We start from the raw sequence: 21,073 nt of genomic DNA, 5'->3' as shown, positions 1-21,073 counted from the left end.
CCGGGAGTTTCATTATAAATGCATTAGCGCACATTTGCGTTTACCTTATCGCGAATTGTTTTCCAGCTTTTATAATTAATGTGGGTTCTTATCTGGAAATACATCATTTTACAATAATTAAAACTAACATGACATGAAGATAAGAGTCCAGTTGAAGAGTATTTAAGACGAGTGGATTTCTAGCGAAGAGAACACTATAGCCTTTGTTGCAAGAAATTGATCAACCGCTCAACAACGGTTCCTTTCAAAAACACTTCTCTGTACGTGAAGACAACCGCGTGCGTGGCGATGGCTAACATATTGCTGTATCTATATTTTGTGCCCTTTCTTATGTGGTAACCGCACGCGCACCGATGCCAGTGAGAAACTTCGGTGAAGTGAACGACGTTTCAGAATATGAAGAATATGAGATGCACCGCCCGCTACTGAACGAGATACTTCGTAATTTAGATGGCACTACCGCTGACATCGATGAAAAAACCCACTGGCTCTGCGACATGTGGAAAATAAATTGCGGCGCATGGTTGAAGAAGTGAAGCAAAAGCGTATGTTGATTTGTTCAGTTAAGCCTGGCCGAAAGTGCGACCTGAATGGTTGAATACACGCATAAAGGACTTTCAAATCTTCAAAATCGACGGACAATAGAGACTGAATTCTAACTGTTTATTTGTTTTACCAACGAAGGTTCAAGTATTGTAAAACTCTTAGGTTGTCAAATTCTGTTAGATTATTTAACTGAATAAATTCTCGGAACTTTAACGTTCCTTTGCTCTTTTTTTATTCTTTTTCTCTCCGTCAAATCCACGGAAGTTGTAAATGTCAAAGCTATAACTATCATCACTGCGGTGCTTAGAACACACTTCCATCTTAAAATAGCCTAAAGGTCTGTGATGCGCATGACAGGATTTTTTATTTTCTACTGGCTATCGCGCGTAGGGATTAGGAGGCGATATAGTGCGCCGTCAAAAGCAGGGAACCCAAACAGTTTGATGAAGGAAAGGGAAATCTCACTTGATTTAAAAAACAGAGGGGAGTCAAAACCTTGAGATAACTTTTAAATCTAAATAAACATTTTATTTACTGCTTTATCTCAAAAACAGCAGCAACCTCGCACCCAGGGTATTTTCTTTACCCCAGGTATGGATTGAAACAGCAGTTTCACTGATTTATCTTTTTTTGCCCAAGGCAACAGTCAGCCATATTAGTTTGTGCAGTTAGTCACAGCAACGGTAAAAAAAATAACAATGAAAACCTTTCTTGTTTTTTTAATCAAAATTCTCATATTTATCTGATATAATCATTCAGCATATATCTTGAGATTTGGAAATTAAAAGTTGGCAAATATTTTTATGAAAAAACAAAAAAATAAATATTTGCTCTAGATATTGAATTCTGGACAATAGGTTCCGATCGCTGCTACAGTCAATAATATTGCAGAAAAGGCTAAGATTTCTCCTGCTGCTGAATAGCCTGATTTTTACAAAAATATTGAACATTATTTTTTGAAGTCGGAGGAAGTCAATGAATATTGGGATGCTTAGTTTGTAATAGGTTGGGCAATTTGCACTTAGTCTTGAGATCCTGACATTTTCCTTGAAATTAATGATAAATGGTCACTTCATACTCGAGAGACGGGCAATTATACTTGAATTTTTTAGCCCGTCTTCCGTACTTTCAGGCCCGTGTGCCAATTGCAGCGTCCCGCTGATTGTGCATGGAATTTTTTTTTCTGTTGTATGCCAGCGGTCCAGTGATTTCAACGACTCAGCGGAAGCCTTTCCCTTTGACTTTATGTTACAGCAGTGAGAAGCGCGTAACTAATGCCGGAGTCCTTTGTTGAGAAGAAGGATTTTTTAGGCAGTTATTTAATTCGCCTTGCAGATGTATTTTAAAAGCGCTTCAAATCACATAACGATATGAATATGTTTTTTTGTTTTTCTCCTTTTAAAATACACAATAAAAACAGAGCCTTACTAGTACAGTCAAAATGGTAAAAAAGGTCGGAAAAAATTAGTAAGAAGTTGAAAATTGGGGTATTCACTCATTTCAGTGACCTTGATAACATAGTAAAAGTCCTCATGTATCCGACTGGAGCTTCTGCCGTTATGAGGTCATGACGTCATTACTTATATTTGCGCTAAATATGGATTTTTTAAAATATGTTTTGGTACGTAAAATTATTACTTTAGACTAAACAGCAATATTATGACGTCATAAGCACGATAACATACAAAATTACCTGACACAAAGTAACAACTGGAATTTTCACAGTAAAGTTGACAAGTGAATATTATTAAAACACGTTTCACAAGAATCCTAGCCAGGGGTTCCACCCAACTCTATTACACGAAAGACTGTACACTGTCCCGATATGTTTATGTTTTACTTTTCCGCTTTCGTGGATTCGCAGTTGCTGATGGAAATTCAAGTTCATCAGATTGATTGTCTATTGACAACTCTTCGTCAGGCACATGGACATCAAATGCTTCATTTTCCAATATCGGCGAATCGGAAATAACATCAATGCCTTCGCTCTTTTCATCAAAAATATGTTCTCCATCCATTTCTGATTCACATACAATTGGTGATTCAGAATTACTGCAGCCATTTCCGTTGCAATGGCCACACAGAACGGTGCAAACCAAACCTGCTTTCTTGCAGCCACATGATCGCTCACAGCCACTCTTGCAATTGCAAGAAATCAAAGTTAACAGTTTTTCAGGCGCAGGTGCTTGACGAGTGAGAACCGGTTGCAGGTTTCCATTTTTCAATTGCCAGCCCCACTGAGTTGGGGGCAACTCCACTCCTAACCACTGTTGCACTTGATGATACACTCTGAATGAATGTTCCTTTGCTGCTGCAGATGTCGGTGGCAAAGCCGCGAGTTGCATCTGGTTGTTAACAGGACAGTTAGCTACCGCTTTCATGAATCGTTTGTGTCTGTGATCATTCAGAGAAGTTGTTGACTTAGGAGCACTATACAATGCCAGAAGAAACTTTTCTCCCGCGGATGACACAGAATCAGGGGAAGATGTTGGATCGTTGAATACACTCACCACCTCGCGCCGTAATTCCTCGTTTTTCTGTAAGAGGTTGAACGCCTTCTTCTTGCCTTGTCTGTACAGGGCGGAGGTAGTGTCACAACCTGTCATGGCGTGCAGAAAGAACAACGAGCTGGATACTTCTGTCAAATGTTTCTGAACATCTCTGATAGAAAATACTTTATCTGGACATTTTCCAGCTCCTTGTTTGTACAGATAGAGTTGGTTGTCTTTCTTCGATAGCTGTATCAACAAAATAAGCAAGTCGACATCAGTTCCGACTACGACAACGTTGTTGTTGGTCGACAAATCAATTGCAGTTCGCACAATTAACGCATCTGCATCTGCTACCGCTTGTTTCACTTCTATCTCAGCATGTTCAAGATATCGCGTTAGACCTTCAATAAACCGTGCTTTATTCTTTCCATTTGTCAGAAATCTTTCTTGACGGATAGTAATAGGCATGTCATCCGTGAACAAGATCTCTGTCGACTGCGCCTTCATTGCTCGCCGATTTTGCTCAGCACACTTTGTGGACGGAGCGTCACTATAGCCATCAAATACAATAACGACCCTTTGTGTTTCATAGTGTTTTTGAACATAGGTCACATATGATGAATATATGTCACTGTATGAGCCATGTTGCGGCCATATCACTCGTCTCAATAAGTATCCACCATCCAAGACGACGGTACTACCTGCAGGATATGTCTGTTGACTATCAGCTACAGATTCTATGACATCATACATGACCGATTTCTGAGTTTTTCTCATTGATATCTCATCAAAGAGTGATAATGGTCTGGGAGCTAGTTCATATTCTAGGCAAGAGGCGAAATCTTCATCTGTTTTGATGACACAAACAATTCTGTTAAACAACTGCATGGTATTTACAGGAATGACCTCTTCACGTACTTTTACCGAGTTGTTGACACAGGACAGTGGAAGAACTTTGTCTTTTCTGTGCAGTTGGATGTCTCCAAACGTCTTTCCCAATATTTTCTGCATTGCTTCTGTTCCAACTTTAACAGCAGCATCACAATTTATTGTGTTGTCAGCCACGACACCAGTCGCTATTGACATCAATTCCTTGGTTGACATCATGGGACTGTGAACCATAAGCCACTGAAGAAGGGTATCAACATCTTTCTGATCTCGCAATTGACGAGACATTCTAAGTTCTACATGTTGCTCGCTTGTGGTGAAGGTAACATCACAAAATGCTTCAAAGTGTTGAGTAATTTCACTACAACCTGGCATACCCAACACCCAACGACTAACAACGCTCTCTGTCATCCCACGACCTCTTGTCAGACCTCCTGACGTCTTCATAGCCCGCATTAGTACCTGTTCTATGGTCATGTCTGTCCATACTCCTGCCCACATTTTGTCCGTTCGCCTCACTGTGAAGTAACCTTTAGAGGTAAAGGCTTCGAATTCATTTGGCAACATCTTCTCTTCTAATGTTGACATCTGTTGGATATATAAGTGAGCACATTTTGCATATGCGAGATGAGCCGATGCATGGAAATACGGAAGCATTTTCCGGATTGTTACAAGGTGAAGTTTCCAATCACCACATCTTTCAGCACGTATGAAATCACGCATTAGCATTACCTGATTTATATATTGCACCCACAATGCAGCTGTTCGACTTTCATTACTGGCAGAAAGCTGAACTGCCTCAATCTTTGACACGATTAAGTGCCGGACTTTTAGAAGCATCTACATGAGAAGTACTATTGTCCATTACCGACTCGTGAAGACAAACAATCTGTTCGATGGTCAAATCATCGATTTCCGCATTGCGCAAGATGACGATTATCAACGCAAGCTGTGTCAAAAAATGTGCTCGTAATGCTCGAGCATAAGCATGTCCATTCAGCATCTTCTCAACTGAGTCGACTGCATATATAAGACTCCACAACTCTTTCAGGCCGCTCCCACCCATTATGTAACCAACAGCTCCCATGAATGACATCAGCAGATGGAAACCACCAAGTCTAACAATGACAGAAGAGAGTTCACTGCCACTAGAGGAAGCAGCCACCATATCCACCGCTTTTACGTACAAGGGCTGATCAAACGTAACAAAACATGTTTGCTGCCCATATTTCTCGCACTCATTTGCTGCAAATTTAAGAACCGTGTAAATGGCGTCCAAGCTGCTGGGTGGCAAGTTGACAAATGGTAATGTTATAACCTTAGATGTCTGGTAATTAATAATGCCTTTGGTTACCAACTCCATATATCCACTCCAACTTGGATTTTTGGGTGGCGAAAGCCATGAACCACTCATCCATAAAAAGTCAAGGAAACTGTGAACTGGATTGGCTGATTGAAGTTGTCGGATTTTGGCTGGGTTTTCCACCACAATGTTATGAATACCTTTGGTGTTGGATGCACTATATCTTTGTAGTTTCACATTATTCACTGCTGCTATTTTTTCTGCTGGCGGACATGTCTTTACACGCTCTATATCAGATTGTGACTTAACTCCTGAAGCTGGTGTAACACACATAACCCCACCCATGGAATGGAATGTTCCATATCCATCTATGGTCCGTATATTAAAGTCTGCGTTGTCGAATACGAATTGCTTGAATGATTCCTCACTGACGTTTTGCTGCTTGCCAAGCATTGCCGAGGCTTCATACCGCCTTGCTTCACTGTATGATGCGCAGACACCAATACTGGATAGTAAGTCTATCAAATGCCGAGATGCTAAATGTCTATGTATGTACACGGAAAGTCCAACATGTATCATGGAGAGGAAAGACCTGGGTCTAGTAGCTGAGATTATGGAATGATTAATAACTGTACACTTTCGTGTCTTTCCAGCAGTATTTCCTTTCTTGGTTTTGTTAACCACAGTATGTGTGAAGGTTCTCAATGTTTCTGGGACAATGGACGTATCATCGAATGCTGCTTCAGATGTTGGATACACAGAAGTGTCGAAAGCTTTTAAGCAAATATCTTCTCGTATAATTGCAGCTGCAGCCTTTACGACACGCAAACGTTCTTCTTCTTGGCTTTGTGATCGTTGTTCATACCAAGAGTTGTTGAGAATCTTGAATCCAGTGTCTTTAAAACAAACAACTGGTGTTTTTCCTCGTCTGCTCGCAATAATAACGTCATCCCCAAAGTGTTCTTCGAGTTTTTTCTTCAATGTCTTCTCAGAACATAGGTCTTTAGATTGTGGAAGATACTCTGCAAGTTTATGAAGTAACTCATCAACCGAGTATTGACATTCATCATTTTCACTCAAGTATGAGAACAGCTTTTCGTATGCCTCTGCCAAATCGTTGTCTTGTGGACGACCTGGCTTACGTTTTGATGGCAATTTTAAGAAATTTGCATAACAATTTCCATGGTACCTGGCTTCAGCAGCCACCAAGTCTATTGCGGATTCAACACGCGAGAGTACGATTTGTCCCCATTCGTCATCACGTTCACTTGCTGCATTAGCAATCGTGGTTTTACATGTTATTGTTCGTATTTCGTGTATACTTTTCCGTCTGGCTAAAGGCTTTTTTGTTTCAATTGAAATATCACAGTCATCGCCACAAAACAAGCAGTGCTGTTTGAAGTTAAATTGCGTCATTGAAGATCTAAGGGTTTTTTGTTTTTTGGGAGAAGGTTGAAGCACGGCCTTAATACTGGATTGACGTGTGTAGTTTTTACGACATATTATGTGCACATCGATTGATGAAAGGCCGTCCAATCTTTCTGCGATTCCATCCCCGCGTTGTTCACTGCTTTTTCGAATGGTCTCCATTCCTCTTGTCACAGTAACACTTTCCTCTGCTAACAATTCTTCATCGCATAGAATGCAAATGCTCTGCTGGTTCATACTGACAATGTTTATTTTTTAGTCTCTGATTATTTTTGAATCTTCGCATCAAGTGAATAACACAAAAAACGTCCTGTTCATGATATATAAATAAGAAATTGAGAAAACTAACATGAAGCTAAATACTGTAGTACATATTTGCAAAATTATGTAGTTAATGATACTATAGAAATAGTAGACCTGAAATGTGTACTCCTATCTAATTCTCAGAAAAGTTTGTCGGTTTTAGTAGTATAGAAATTTGGGGGGGGGGGGAACCACTTACCACTTGCCCTTTGCCAGAACATGGCCTTGAAGAAAAGTAAATTCCAGCCGTAAGTTACAGTCGTAACCAAATCGCGAGGTCTTTGGTCAGTTCCCACGATTGGGAGGGAATTTGTTTGTTTTACGCCCTGTTCTGGCAAGGGCAAGTAGTCCGGTACCCTCCCATTTCTATACTACCGGTTTTGCAAAGGCAATTTGACTTGCTCATGGCCAGAAATCAAGGACATTACAAATGCTAGATATGCGCAGAAATATATAAGTCTTGTTTACGGGTAAATACATAATCAATGCGCAAAAAAAAAAAAACAAAACAGAAACAGCACTGTGGCAACATTGTCATTCATGAGTGAATATTTTACCTTCGCAATCGTCGATATAAAACTTTTATTGCTTTGGGATTAAATGTGTCACATCGAACTACGCATGCATTTGGTGCAATGTGCATAAAGATTGAAGATTAAAGGTAGGATGAGTAAGGATTTGAGTAAGGAATATTTGTAATACAAAATTAAAACGAAGAGAAAAAACTAGTTTAGTAGTGAATCATTTAAACTTATAAACATAACTGGTTTTCTTTTAATGTAAACCGTTTCATAAACAAAGACAAAGTTATTTACCATTATTTATAACATGACTGAAACAGTGACATTTACAGTTCCTTCGTATTTAGGCTACCTTTACACTGCACCGTTTTCGTAGCGTTTTTGTATTGTTCTTAATCCTCAAGGGGGCACAAGACAATAGTCTAATTCTCTTAAACAATACGAAAACGCTACGAAAACGGTGCAGTGTAATAGACTTAGTGTCATTAATGTTAAAGTTATTGCTACTTAGTAATATTTTTAGAACACAACATGCATAAGAGTTAAGTGCGTTAAATAAGCTTTTAATATTCAATAGAAAGAGTAAATGATTTTTTACGTATTGAAATGCTTAACTTTTCTGGGCGATATCTTGGGCACGGTAAAAACTTTCCATCAAAAGAAGTATGTGTTTGTGGACCCCAAGACAAGAATGAGCGTAGCTTTATAGGAAAATCTATCTTTAATCCGTCTCCAATGTTGTCCACAATTTTATCCCAATTGTTTGGAAAATTACGGAAATGATTAAAATCATTTCTTTCAAGTAGAAGTGAATTTCTGTCATTGCCTGGTTTCCCCTTTCCATTGAAAAGATAATTAAACACATCACGCCGAAATGAGATGACAGTTGGTACAGTGCTTCTCGATTTCAGCTGTTTTTGTATTCCACAAAGTAAGAAATCTCTCCCTTCCTCAATAGCTTCAAGTGAAGGTTGTGGATTATTATAAGCTCTATTAAAAGAAACGTTTATCGTTTATTGAACTATGCTAACTATAGTCATGCAGATTCTGCTAGAAATATATTTAGGGGGTTGAGGACTTTTTCAAAGGGATTAGTTACACAGACCACAATTTGTTTTGATTTCCAGAGAGATAAATCCTGAAAACAGACGTCCTCGACAGGGTCAAAGGTATGATTTTTTAATACAATAGCCCAATTAATAAAGCAGCCTCAAATTAAGAACAGATCTATCCGTTTCAATCTCGATGATGAATTAAAAACTACAGTTTATCCACTTTATAGGAGAAAAGAGAAAAATAGATACCTGATTGCAGCTGCATTAAGATTCCCCTCAGGCTCCCACGTGTTTGCTAAAGAACTATACCCTTTCCATTTTACATAATATTCTACCTAAACATGACAAGTCATTAATAAACGATAATAAACAGCCCGAAAAAGTTTCCAATCTAAGTTTTTTAAGTAAAACAAGAGACAGTGAAATACAATAAATAGACTGTCGTTGTCAATGTCATTGACATTGTAATATAAATATTTTGAGCGCTCATGAAAACATATTATGCACACCTTTCTACGATGATATCTGCGAAAAATAACTCTTTCCACTTCAAAACGTTTCTTCGAACTTCTCAGCATATTGCTCCTTCGATTGTTTACCATTTTACGAAAGTCTGAGTATGGGTAAAAAACTGTTTAATGAATGGCGATGTAATCGAAAAGTCTTAAAAATCAAAAGTGCTATATCTGCGCCCGCGAGGCAACACGTTGTAACTGTGCAGAAACTGTCCTTGATTTCTGGCAATGGCTTAATATATTTTATTTCACACTTAATTTGTGTTTTAATGAATAAACGTTAAAAATCAATGCAATAATTTGGTGACTATAATAATATTGTTAGCAAGATAAGCCCGCGATACTTTCTACATTAATCATGTTTACAACATGGGGAGGCTCCACTGTTTTTTGAAAATGCCAACAGGTCATTCAGTCAAATAGACCTTTTCGTAATTACGTCAAAATTACACGGAAGCGAGGCTGAGAGGCCAAGCGATATTGCTTTTATTTAGAAGCCTCGCTTCAATGTAGTTGTGACGTAATTACCGAAAAGGTCTATTCTATATGGCGAATTTATAAACATTCCATACTAGTAATCTAATATTTCTTTGGATGACACATTACAAGGGCTTCAAATAGCAAGCAAGGTAGTACAAATTTTTATAGCGCAACAGACCCTTGCCTTGTTTGCATTTATTAAATTCCGATCATATATGACCAAAGAATATGTGCGCCATTGTGCTATTGTATGCTACAATGCATATATAATAACTAAGCTTTCTTGGGAGCTTGGAAAATTTGCCTTTTAAAAATACCAAATCATAAACAACGCAAGGGATCTGTAGAGTGTAGAAACGTATGACTATACTCTATAGCTATAAACTTAAATCCAGTTGCCAAATGCATATATTACCAGCCTGGAAAGTAAAGTGTGTACACCGGACTTGTCCGGTGTACAAACACAAATTTTGGCGTACATATGGCGTACATTTGTTTACCTTTAGAAGTAATTATTCAGAGTTTGCAAAATTGGACCAAATATATTTATACTAAAGTCTAAAAAATAAATGTATTTGGAACTTTTGCACATATACATTTCCAAAATTGGCGTACATTTACATGTGCCTGGCTGAATCGATATCCGGTTAAAAAGTAAACTTTGCAGACTGGCATATATTATACAGCTTTTGTTGCATACCGAAGGTAGAGTTTAACATATAGTGTAAATTCTGAAGAAAATAAAGGTTTTTTGCACATATACTTACATTTTTTTAACTGAGATATTTTCAATTCGCAGCGTCTGCAGACAATTGTTATTGTCAGTGCTTCCACTTTTGAACTGCCAAATCCAACCAAATCCAACAAAATGTATTCAATCTGCCAAAATTTCCGTTCAAAGGTAGTGTATGGTTCTGGCGTTAATACAACAAAAGCTCAAGCGGGATACATGAGGACTTTTAGTATGTTGTTGAGAACGGTTAAAGGATTGCATACTGCAAATTTCAACTTTTTACTATTTTTTTCCGACCTTAACAAAAAAATCTCCTAAAATTACTGGACTATACTTTCTCAAACTTGTTCTGAGACAAGTCGGTATGTCCGGCCATTGAAACAAAATTATAAAATAGTTGTTATAAAATAAGTGTACATGGAAGTGTATTTTGTACATCCTGTGTTTATATTTACCGATGTCATTAGTATATCGAGGGAATAGACCTTTTTCATAATGACGTCAAACGCGGAAAGTCTGATGTTACACGAAGTTTGATTGGCTCGACAGTCAGTTTGTGGCGCCAATTAAATTTCGTGTAACATCAGACTTCCCGCGTTTGACGTCATTATAAGAAAGGTCTATTAGGGAGGTTCATTATAAATGCTGCGATTTATTAAATTATGTTTGTAATGATTTTATTATCATGTTTTTTATCTCTGCTATCGAAACTTTGATGTTTATTATTAACAACCTTTGACTACCTAATATAAATCTATAGCTACTGTGATATATAATTTTTCGATCCTCTCACTGTTCATGCCAGGTTGAAAAAATCTCTACATGTTACTGGTGTCACAGGAATCCCCCCCCAGAAAACATGGCACCTCCCCGGGCCCCTGGCTTGCTCTGGGAAATTTTCTTCTCACTCTAAAAATACAGTTTACTTTCTGTTAGAGCCAAAACACCGTGAAGGTTTTCCCAACAATCATAAAAATAATTTTTCCCCAATATTTACGGTTATAGTGCACGAACTTTTTTGTGTCAAAATTCTCCAGTGTTGTAATTCTGACGATAATGAAGTCTAAAGACCAGGGCCACCTAATACAAGCTCGCTTTAGGATAAATTTTTCATTGAAGTACTCAAACTGTCCAGAATGCGAGATAAGCAGTCGGTGATCTGATCTATAAAGTGACATGAATTGATGTTTATGGGCCATTTAATGTAATGTTGGCTGCCAGCTGTTAGCTTTATCTCTAACCTATGCATGGAAACGAAGTTTTCTAAAGGTACCGAATTCTAGTGATCAATTTAATTCAAGAAGACGCTCCACGATTATAGCTGGAGGGTTGAGTATGTTCTCGAGGGATCCAAATTTCCGAACAGGTGTCATAATTCGTACAGGAAATTTCACCTCACAGAAATTTGGCGCCTTAGCGTGACATACTGTGTAATACAACTGTATATACACTACAGTGTGTCCCAAAAAGAAGTACTCTTAAATGTTAACAACAAAGAATGATTTCAATAGCGAGTACTTTGTTAGGACACACGAACACGGTATACGTAAGTCCCGTTTGTAATACAGTCAATTTATTGGCACGGCAGGGCTAAATTTGGTACCCGTGCCCAGTTTAAGCAGCAGTGTTTAGGCAGTGTTTAATCAGTGTTTAATCAGTGTTTATCAATTGCAAAGGCTGAGCGCTGATTAAATTGGTTCGGGTACCCATTTTAGCCGTGCCATGTCAATAAATTGACTGCAGTGCAAACGAGGCTGTAAGCAGCAGGGGCCGCTTGAATACAAATTTGAGTGAAGATTATGGCATAAGTCCTCTTTTGGATTCGTCAGAATGGTAATTAAGGGTTAGAGACTGCATGTTGTGAGTGTTTTTGTTCACAAATAAACGCACGCGCTGACCATATAATTAACGAGTACGATATTGAAATTTCGAGTTTATTGTATGGTCGGCAAGTGGGTTCATTTTTGTAAACAAAACACGAACATAAAGTCTCTAACACTTTTAATATACAATCTGAGTTCATTGATTGTTGCATTGAAGATCCAAGCTTCGCTGCACGCTGTCATTTTTGAATAAACCACGATTTTCATGGGTTAATGCGAATAAACTATGATTAATGGTATCTGTCGCCAGGCAACAAGAAACCACGTGATTGTTTTTGACCAATCGCGTGAGTAGATTTAGGCCAGTGCACGAAGATTGTATATTAATTGCATACAACTCATCGTGTAGTCTAAATAGGCCTTAACAAACTTTTATGTGATCTTGATTTTAGAGGTAGCTTTATTATTTTTGGCCTAATAGCAATTAACCTAAAAGCATATGATTTCGAGGGGGGCAAATTTCTTAGAAAATTTTCGTAGGAAATATGACCCAGGGAATGTGAATTGTTTTTGGGGAAGGGGGTGATGGAATTTTCTGAGACAATGTAATCTGCATGGTTTGAATTTACATATTCACACCAGAATCATCAGTCACAATTTATTAGGTAGAAACAGGTTAATTAATTCATATCATACTCAATGTTCGCGTGACGATTGTACTTATCTAGGAAAGGACTTTTCTCAGTCACAGCGCGCCAAATCCACCGGTGGATCTTTTGACCGGGGTCTACTGGAGGTGTGTCAATATTCTGGCCAATAGAAAGCACGTATTTAAATATTAATTTAATTTAATTGCAATAATTTTCGCGCCAGAATTTTTAATCGGATGCAAATTCATGCAAGGAAAACAAGTCTAGCACTTATCTTATATAGAACATCTGAAACGTTTGTACACACCTTTATTTTTAAGCCGGTTTTCCACTAGCGATAATTTTTGCGCAAAGCGACATTTTACTTTTGTTTTAGAGCTCTCAACTGCAACCATCTGGAACGAATTGTTCAAAAACTAAGGAATAAAGTCGCTTCGCGCGAGAAACCGGCTTTAGGAAACTATATCTTTCCAATCTAACTTCAAGCAATCGCAAACACACACGCTATATAGCTATAAATAGCCCGGCGTCGCTTGCATAAAACTCTTGAGCAGTTAAATGAATAGATAATTCAAAAATACAAGATTTCGATTGGCTAATTCTGCTACTAAGGCCTGTTTCAGACGTCGATCTTTTCATGTGCCGAGTCTGATGTTAATGTACTAAAGTCTTAGTTTCATATGTCATTTGCATTTGTTCGACACATGAAAAGTTCGATGTCTCTATATATATACAAATCGAACTGCAAGTTTACTTTATGCGGAAGATTTAGGACTCTTATCGGCAACATTAGCGAGGTTCAGATTTGGCTTCCACTACCACTACCGCTACCTCTCGCTAATCTATTAAGCTCGTGATTGGTTAGTCTGATAGACCTATCGCATTTGATTGGTTTATATTCCCTCAAAGGTTGTGGTAGTCGTAGTGGTAGTCAAATCTGAACCTCGCTATTGACGTTTGCAGGAGTGCCTCGGCTTGCCTTGGCTCGAACTGAAAATGCATATGAATACTAAATGGCACCTCCTAAAACTACAGGGTGTATAAAAAAATGTCTCAAATGTAAAATTTCCGTTTTTCAGGATATTTTGCAGAATTTGGCAAATTTTTGTGTTCCTAGAGATATTTAAGACTTATCTGGTATACCCAGGGCAAGTTTGTTTTTCATTAACAAAATATTACCGGGGGGAGGGGTGGTTCCTATCCACTGATATTGAGTGGGCTTGCGCGCGAAAATGTGTAGCTGAAATTGAGATATTATTTAACTGTCCAAAAGTAGGAAAGGTTTTTAATAAACTGTTAAAGTTTCAGGAAAAATAATGCATACTGGGAGCACCGCGCGACCCCTAAAGCTGACGAATATTTCATTGCGCGCAGTGGATTAAATGCATCATTGATTTTAGCCTGACCGCTCTCATGCAAGGGTGGGCAAATGAATAAATTAAAGGAAGAAACCGAACAAAAAGATGAAGCGATTTAATAACAAAACTTTTATTCGTGATGTTCCACCATTTCTTTCTAAAGCAAACTGCGGCTCGTCTGAGCATGATAAACACTAAACGGCGAACCATTTGTTTGTCCTGCCTCAAATTCTCCATTTCGTTCGAAATTCTTTTTGGACCAGGAACTGGTCCCCACACGCGGATAATCTTGTTGTTGTTGTTGTTGTTGTTGTTGTTGTTAGGGGGTGACGCTCTTTAAAAAAGCCTAAGGCTCCGTCAATTCGCATCAGATCGCAATTAAACTTCGCACAACTATCCTTAGCGATATTCCCCATCGATTGACGGAGTTATTTGATTTTTTTATTTTAAAGAAATTTAGAAGCAACTCAAAATTGTAGCGTAGTAATCCGTATAGATTATATTCAATATTAGTATGCGTAACTGAAGCAAGTTCAAATGGCTAAGGCTCCATCATTTCCACCAGATCGTGATAAAACTTCACACAACTATGTTAAAGGTTATTCTCTATCGACTTACGGAGTTAAATTGTTTGTGCTTATATTCTTGAGAAGATTTGCAAGCCATGTCAGATTGTAGCGGGAGGCAAATTTTAATATTATTAATATTCATATACTATGTCTATGAGTTCAAGCCAGAAGGTCGTGTATTTTCTTTTTTTTTGTACACAATATACAGGGTGTATCAAAAAAAGGAGACCTTTAGAAATCAAGCTATTGTTAAAATTTGATTGCCTTTTCAATTGCATTTGCACATATGCTGAACCGTAGTGCGTTAAATATTGATGGCATGCATGCATACATATTAGAAAAAGGAGACCTTTAGAAAATGAATTGAAGTTTGTACACAAGATTGTCTGTTCCTGGGAATTTGAAAATAACTTTAATAGCATAAGGAAAAATAACGACCCAAAAATATTCAAATGACTAAGCACAAACGACTAAGCACAAAAGCAATAACATGCGTGGTAGATTGTTTTAGCTGTTCCTTTAAAACATGAACAAATATTTGTTCATTAATTTTTAACACTGCGCGCGAGTATTAGGGCTGTTCACATGAGTTAGATTGACTTTGAATCCGGAATGGCTCAGCATCCCATTTTACAAACCCTAGCTATTATTAAAATGTTTACATGAGTCAGGAATGAATTACAACTTGATCTAACACAGATTCACTTAACATTTCGATCCGAATTGAAAATTACTGATAAATTTAACATCAAAAGAACTGAATGTCATGGACCATGACCTCAAACGTGGCCTGCATTTCTCGCGAACTGCTTTTCTGATGACAGCAGGCTGGGTATAAGTTAAGACTACAAAAACTCTTTGCTCCGAAGTCAGTTGAACCATTTTTGTACTGGTAGTGTGCTTAGTCATTTGAATATTTTTGGGTCGTTATTTTTCCTTATGCTATTAAAGTTATTTTCAAATTCCCAGGAGCAAACAATCTTGTGTACAAACGTCAACTCATTTTCTAATGTATGCATGCATGCCATCAATATTTCACGCACTATGGTTCAGCATATGTGCAAATGCAATCATTTTGCAAAGGCATTCAAATTTTAACAATAGCTTGATTTCTAAAGGTCTCCTTTTTTTTGATACACCCTGTATATTCATGACTATAAGACCATTACGTTAAATGCGTTTCTCTCTAGGGCATTACTTATTTTTTATTTATTACTCCGGCGTCAGCGACGGAGTTGAAAATTCGCCCCGGTTTTGTTTTGTTTTTTTTTTTTGTTTTTTTTTTTTTATTTTTCGTCGTCGCAAGTGTGTAATGGCGCGAAATCTTACTTGTATTTAAAACGTGTATGTGACTGTATTTATCTACGTCCCAGTCTTATCTCCCAAGAGTTGTGGTGCACAGCTTTAGCTAATTTACCAATGCGCGATTCGATTTCGCTCGCATGATACGGCAATTTCTCCAGGGTGCATTCCGCGTAAACCATACGCCGGATATTCAACAATTTGGTTTCATCAATGCGCCAATACGATCAAAAAATGTTTTTTTGAATTGGTTTGTGCGCCGACCGCATTATATATATATATATATTATATTATATATATATATATATATATATATATATATATATATATATATATATATATATATATATATATATATATACCTTTAATTACATATACGGATATATAGAGTATACATTTCGTTTAATCGTTTTACATACAGTTTTGTTTCTACCTAGTGAGCTAGATTCATCATGTTTATCTACAACAAACAATTACACAATACTATTTGTGCTGCAGTGTATCCAGTCAATCCACTGGCAATTTTACTCATCTGCTAGGAATGGGCAGCGACCGGTATCACTATCGACACGATCGACCACTTTTGACACCTTGTAGTTTTTGCTTTGGACGAGAAAAACGTGTTTACTCTGTGGGCTTTTATCTGCTCATCGCCTTTCAAATACAACTCTACGCTTTCTTCAATAATGCTCTCGCACTTCTTCAAGGATGGTAGGCACCAATTTAACTTTGTTCTGCGAGCAAGTGTATCATTTGACTGGCCTCCTGACTGCTGTTGCGCCCTCATTGCACTATAGAAGCTTTCAGCGATTGCCTCAGGGCCGCCTTTTGCTAAAGCAACATCAATAATGACACACGAAGGTGCTTTAGCGATTGAATATACCTCTTCTTCAGAGTAAAATGAAGAGTAGACGCTTTGTTCGTGTAATCGGACAGTACGCTCTTCACCATCGCTGTATTTTAGATCGTACATCAAATCAAATGGTGTTTTTGAACTGCTTGGTGTAAATTCAACAAGAGCCGCGTCTTTCCTTGGGAGCGGATTATTCTGTTCATCTCTGAACCACAGGGGACAAATGTTTTTCCAAACAGCAGTATAAACCGCTTTCTTTATGCGATACATGTATCTATGCGCCAAACGTTCGTCAAAATCCATACCAGAGGAGATAATGTGGGGCATAGTTGAGATGCTCTTCATGACAACTTTGCTTTCCTGCACACCATAACTTTCATATTCACCTTCAGGCACAGAGAGCTTCACATTTCCATCTTCTTGGCAGTGTCCACACTGCAGGCTCACTAAGTGACCTGCATCTAAGACCTCGAGCTGTGACAAATACGGCTTTGAAATTATAGGGTTGATTCTGCTGTCCACAGCATTCACTAGATCCAAAGCAAACTGATAATGATCTTGTTCTATATCTTCCTCTTCTCTCACTTGCCAGGTGTACAGCTTGCCTGAATTATCATCATCTGAACCGATCTTGGTTACGAGCCAACCTTCCAAAAGATCTACACCATTAAACTGGCCTCCGGGTTTGATAGAATTTTTCAATTTTGCCAATCTTTTGTAGAAGGATTGATCTCCGCGAGCACCTTTTTCCATCACTTGCTTTACCTTTGGCCACCACAATTTTAGCTTCCACACTGGACAGTCGAGGGATTGCACGCGAAGCATTAGATTAACAATCGGCTCGAGTGTATCAAGGAAAGCCAGCAAATCAGCTACAAAATCAGAACCCATAATCTTGTATTGAGTTTCTTCGTCTTCACGTCTGTTTGGATGCAAAAGATCGAATGCTTTGCAAAATGACTTGTAACTTTTCTCGATTTTGACCCATTGTTCGTATGATGAACTAGTAAAACGTTGTGTGGCGTATGACACCGGTCTTCTTGCTTCTTGATCTATAATTTGAAGAAATGCGAAACCTTTTCCATTGGCAAGTAAGGTGTTAAAGACGTTGCAACGCTTAATAAACCTTTGAAAGTGGATTCCACTTGGCGTTTGGGAGTCTTTTACGTCCAGTACACCCAAATTTATCAAATGTGCTGCGTCCCATGATACTGGCAATGAAATCTCATCACATTTTTCTGCATCGTCGATTCCCAGTACTCTTTTAATAAGCTTCTCGCGAAATCCACTAGCTTGGTGGTAAGGACCATCAGCAGCAACGCCACAGAGTCTTGTGATGATGTCTTTATCAAAGTTATCTTCAATAGCTTGAAGAAGGCCTTCTGCAAGTTTATCATATGTGGCAGATTCAATTTCAGTGTATACTTTCGGCGCAGCAACTGGAATAGGACAAGGCGTTCCTGTGTCATCACGAGCCACAACGAGAACAGCTTGGTTCGTTGTTCTGGATGGCGTAGCCTTGTCAACTGTTGCCCAGTAATGCGGTGGCAAGAGTGTGGAAGCAAGTGGTTCCATCAACCATTTCTTCATTCTGGCATTCACTGTGCTTTCCAGGCAATAAAGGATGTCGTTAAAATTATTCCTTCCGTGCCCAATTTTACCAACGTTAGCAGAACAGCAGGCTAAAAAAGAAATTAATGTTTCCAAGTGTTTACCAGCTGCTCCCATTTTGATATCAACAATTGCGGCTCGAAAGATATTTGTGCTTTTTACTTTCTTTTCTTCTCGAGCTTTTCGTTGGTTGTAGATCTCGATGGCTTTTTTATGTTGTTTTGATCCATAACCAACCAGACACAAATGCTCAATGCAGGCGTTTTTTTGATGGTACCATATCGAATTTTGGCCTTTTATAAGAGCTTGTGTTTTTTCTTTTTTCAAAAATATTCCTGTTGCCAAAGTTCCACTACCTGAGGAATTTAACATCCGCTGAGCTTGTAATGGAGTCAGGTTTGCTAGGGAAGGTTTAGCTTCTTGGTGTAGCTGGAAGCAAGGCAAACAACGTAGCACGGCCGCCTCTGTCATTTCATCGTAGAACCATTCAAGAAGAGGTGAAGCATCATCCAATTCAACAATGTTCTTTGCCTCTCGCAATTTATTCATCGAGGTTCTTGTGTCACTGTCTTCAAAGGCTAGATCAGTTAAAGATGCATGATACTTGCTAACATTATCAATCTTCAATGATAAGTCCGAAATAGCACCCATTACCTTTTCTAGGGTTACATCTTCCGAAGTATTTGACTGAGGTATTGAGTAATTTAGTAGTGTCGACTGGCTCCTCGCATTTGGCTTGTGAATGTCAACAGTATGTTCTTTACAAGTCTCTGAATCTGGTAACCGAGTGGGTGATGGCATATCTTTTTCTCCTACCTCTTGAAATGGATCCAGGAGAAAATCATTACAAAACTCGAAATCTGAATTTTTAGTTGGCTGATTATATTTACTCGCAAGGGACATTTCTTCATGATTTAACTCTTGTTTGGACTGCTCCAGATATTTATTTTTTAATTCTTGCAGATCTAATGCTGTTGAAGGAACAAATTTGCACAGCTCTAAATTAGGTGGGGTATGCCAGCGATGTTTGTGGCGGTTGATACTTGACTGATCAAGTCTACAAATTTTCGTACATTTTTCATCCCGCTTTCCCTGTAAGAATAACTCAAAGCATTGAAAGCAAATGTAGCTATCCACACTTTTCTCCCTTTTTTGAACTGTTTTCTTCTTCTTCTCTGGAATATTTTCAGCAGGGCATCCTTTCTTCCAATCCCAAACCAACTGCCTCTTCTTTGTAGGGTTTACTTCACTATCTTTAGGGTTTTCTGAGGATAAAAGTTTTCATTTAAAAAAATTATTACTAATTTTTTTATGACAATAACAACACAGTACAGCACACATATATTTAAGTTTTGTACATAAGTTGATGAATAAAAATTATTAGGAAAATCTGAAAATGTACCTTTATTATTGCATGTAGTGCAAATTACTTTCTGCCCATATCCCTCCTCCCCAAAAGGGTTTCCACACTTAAATAAATGGACGTACTTCTTGCACATGTCACATTGATGAGCTTGCCCCACTACTGTGCCACAAACATGACAATTCTGCTCCATCTTAATGAAGTTGAATTATTAAAATAAAATACAATAATTACAATTGCATAATGATAAATGATAATTGATAAATCATACAGATTATAATTTATAAATAATTACAGAATAAGTGAATTTAGTCAATTTACTGAATTACAGAAACAGAAATTAGAAATAAAGAATAGATTACACAAATGACAAATTAATTAAAGAATAATTAAAGTTTACCTTTAATCTTTGGGCTTTTCTTTTAAAAAAATTTTCTTTTATAAATTTGGGTACCAACAGTTCAACTGAATTTGCATCATTGCATGACACTGATTTCCATATGGCGCGCTATTGACCATTGTCTATGACTCCCAGTGCTTCCACTTACCTTACCAATATTCAAAAATCACTTTCGTTTCCAGATTTATGCCAATATTTCTCAAAATTACTGATAAATTTTAATTGTTACAATTTTACATAATTAATTATTTATATCGATGGCCTGATTCAATGATCGCCCACTTTATGGATTTGTGAGTTATATTTTCACGCCAAGAAGCCTGCAAAAGCTCATATTGTGCTACGCGCGCCTACGCCAAGGAAACTGTCGCAAGGAACTGACGCCAGTACGCCAAGCACCGATTCAAATGCACGCCGGATATATCCGGCGTGGTTTACGCGGAATGCACCCTGGCAATTTCTCCAAGAGGAACAAATAAACCGTTCTTTTCATGCTGTTCGATTAAGTTTAGATAGAATTGGGGTAGGAATATATTTAATACATGTAGATTCCGGTCCTATTTTAATAATATCGCTGCTATTTCGCCGTTTAACAAGATGATGTGGTCGTGTATGGGCGCGTTGACACGTCGCGTTGTTTGCACAGGATCGGAGATTTAATATAACTATATAAGCGCAAATTCCAAAGGCAAACTGTAAGACGAAGCGAATGTATCATGCGGTTTATTTACATTTTTGAACAATTGAACTTCTATACTGCGATGTGCTTCTGAATTTCGCGATCGAACATTTAGGTTCGCAAGGCATCTAAATGCGAATATGTATGCGAAACAATACGCGAACTGTATTGTTTATGTTCAGAAGCTCTATATTGAAGACT

At 38.0% G+C, this 21,073-nt stretch overlaps 1 protein-coding gene across 4 annotated transcripts; it reads right to left on the bottom strand.

Moving 5' to 3' along the window:
• Nucleotides 1-1,984: 1,984 nt before the first annotated feature.
• LOC114534409 lies at nt 1,985-10,587 on the bottom strand. Of its 4 annotated transcripts, none has more exons than XM_028555849.1 (4): nt 10,299-10,587; nt 9,046-9,149; nt 8,786-8,871; nt 1,985-3,724 (listed from the first exon to the last, which is right to left on the bottom strand). In XM_028555849.1, the coding sequence occupies exons 3-4, from the start codon at nt 8,799-8,801 to the stop codon at nt 2,376-2,378; spliced, it is 1,365 nt and encodes a 454-aa protein (XP_028411650.1). In that variant the 5' UTR covers nt 8,802-8,871; nt 9,046-9,149; nt 10,299-10,587; the 3' UTR covers nt 1,985-2,375. The 4 variants fall into 4 exon arrangements, 3 of the variants coding, with proteins under 3 accessions (XP_028411650.1, XP_028411652.1, XP_028411651.1); XM_028555851.1 differs by having other exon boundaries at nt 8,786-8,867; XR_003688130.1 differs by lacking the exon at nt 1,985-3,724 and adding an exon at nt 6,990-8,471 and having other exon boundaries at nt 8,786-9,149.
• Between the last annotated feature and the right edge of the window lie 10,486 nt (nt 10,588-21,073).

This window comes from Dendronephthya gigantea, unplaced genomic scaffold (genome assembly GCF_004324835.1).
Source record: "Dendronephthya gigantea isolate DGI-Jeju-01 unplaced genomic scaffold, DenGig_1.0 000100F, whole genome shotgun sequence".
In the NCBI taxonomy this organism is placed as follows: Eukaryota; Metazoa; Cnidaria; class Anthozoa; order Malacalcyonacea; family Nephtheidae; genus Dendronephthya; species Dendronephthya gigantea.
This window is presented reverse-complemented; position numbering and strand designations above follow the sequence as displayed.